Raw genomic sequence first — 1,660 nt, 5'->3', positions numbered from 1 at the left:
GCTGCTGCTGCCACAACTGTGGGGAGGCAGGAGGGGGGCAGAGCCCCCAGCAGGGGAGACGCACCGCAAGCGGGGCTGGAGCAGCAGGGTGAGCCCCCACCGGGTTTGCTGCAAAGCCCCACCAGCTGGATCTGTCCCCCAGGAGAGGCAAAAGCAAGCCCCTTCCTCACCCCAAACCCATTGGGGGTGCTGGGAAGCACACACACACAAACAGCCCCCCCACCCCAAGCTCCCCTGCCTGCGCCGCTGGGGCTCAGCGCCGGAGCAGGCTGCCAGCCCGGGCAGCGAGGCAGCGCCAGGGAGGAGAGCACACGCTTTCCAGCGCGGGGTAATTGGAGCACTTTGTCATTCAGATGCCTATAATTGGCGCTGCATTGTCTGAGCCGGGCCGGATGCTGCACAGCGCGTCCACAACGCACAGCGCGTCCATAACGCACAGCGCGTTGTGCGAGGAGGCGGCCAGGGGCTGACGAGGCATCCAGATGCACGGGGAAGGGGAGCTCCTCCAAGCACTAGCCGAGTTTTTTTCCCTGAAAATCAGGCTTAGTTGGATGGCAAAGGGATGGTCCAGCCCTGGAACACGCTTGGCTGCGAGCAGAGGGAGCAAAAGGAGCCCCAGCAGCGCTCGGACCACCCCGAGCCCCTCAGCAGTCCCACAGCCCGGCAGAGGCGCTTGCTGCGCCCCACGGCCGTGGCCAAGGGGCATTTTGTGGAGCAGCTGCCCTGCAAATGCACCCCGCTCCCCGGGCTGCGAAGCGCACGCACGGAGCGGCCCCGACCCCGCCGCCCGTGGCACGTTCATTGCTTCCATATGTGACGACAGGTTTTATAGGCAGACACGCTCACTTCCATTAGACAGTAACATTGCTGAAGCTTTCGGTGCTCCCTTCAAAGCCTTCATTCCCATCACTGGGTCCGATTTCTGATCCCCACATGCAGCAAAACCACTGTGTAGCCAAGCCCCCCGAACCCTCCGTGGGGCAGCCAAGCCCCCCGAACCGCCAGCCTGCAGGCAGTGCCCTGCCTCCCCCCAGGGTGGGAAGGGCTGAACCCTTCAGGATGGCAAAGCATCCGGAGAGGAGACAGCTCGGGTGACAGCCAAGGGCAAAGCAATGCCCTAACCCTGCAGAAACACCCACACCTCCCCCAAAACACCCACCAGCCCAGACCGTGGGGGCGTGGGCTTTCCTGACCCCCCTCCAGCAGCAGCACACAGGGGCTTTCATGGTGAGCGAGTTTCACGTAGGGAAGTCTTTTCTCCCAAGACCTGTGTTTAATCTATGAGCCCCCTCTAGCCCCAACACGGGACACCCCCCCAGCGCGGGACCCTACCGGGATGCCACGCACTTCCCCACCCGCCCTCGCAGGGAGGGTCCCATACCCAGGGTCACCTCCCGGCTCCCTTTGCTCCCCAGGCACCCACCCGGGGCTCCGAGGACGAGTGCCCCACCAAGATGTACACGACGAGCGGGGAGTGCTGCAAAGCCTGCAACCTGGGAGAGGGGATGGTGCAGCCCTGCGGGGTCAACCAGACGGTCTGCGAGCCCTGCCTGGACAGTGAGTACCTGCTCCCCACGGCAAAGCACCACAGAGGGGCTGGCACAGGGGTCAGGGGGGGGACGACGACTTTGGGGACCACGAGCATTAGTGGGCACTTGGG

General features: G+C 64.5%; 1 protein-coding gene across 1 annotated transcript in view; it reads left to right on the top strand.

Annotated features, from left to right (window-relative positions):
* Positions 1-1,415: 1,415 nt before the first annotated feature.
* The window catches only part of LOC104129326 (tumor necrosis factor receptor superfamily member 16), a gene marked incomplete at its 5' end in the record, with an annotated part of 10,530 nt that continues 10,285 nt past the window's right edge, over positions 1,416-1,660 (top strand). Inside the window, one exon of the mRNA XM_009642248.1 lies at positions 1,416-1,557. Within this exon, the coding sequence (XP_009640543.1) occupies positions 1,416-1,557 (142 nt within the window). The remainder of the gene's footprint in view (positions 1,558-1,660) is intronic.

The sequence above is a fragment of the Egretta garzetta genome, unplaced genomic scaffold (assembly GCF_000687185.1).
Source record: "Egretta garzetta isolate BGI_Z169 unplaced genomic scaffold, ASM68718v1 scaffold1427, whole genome shotgun sequence".
In the NCBI taxonomy this organism is placed as follows: domain Eukaryota; kingdom Metazoa; phylum Chordata; class Aves; order Pelecaniformes; family Ardeidae; genus Egretta; species Egretta garzetta.
Note: the sequence above shows the minus strand (reverse complement) of the source record. Positions and strands in the feature narration are given on the sequence as shown.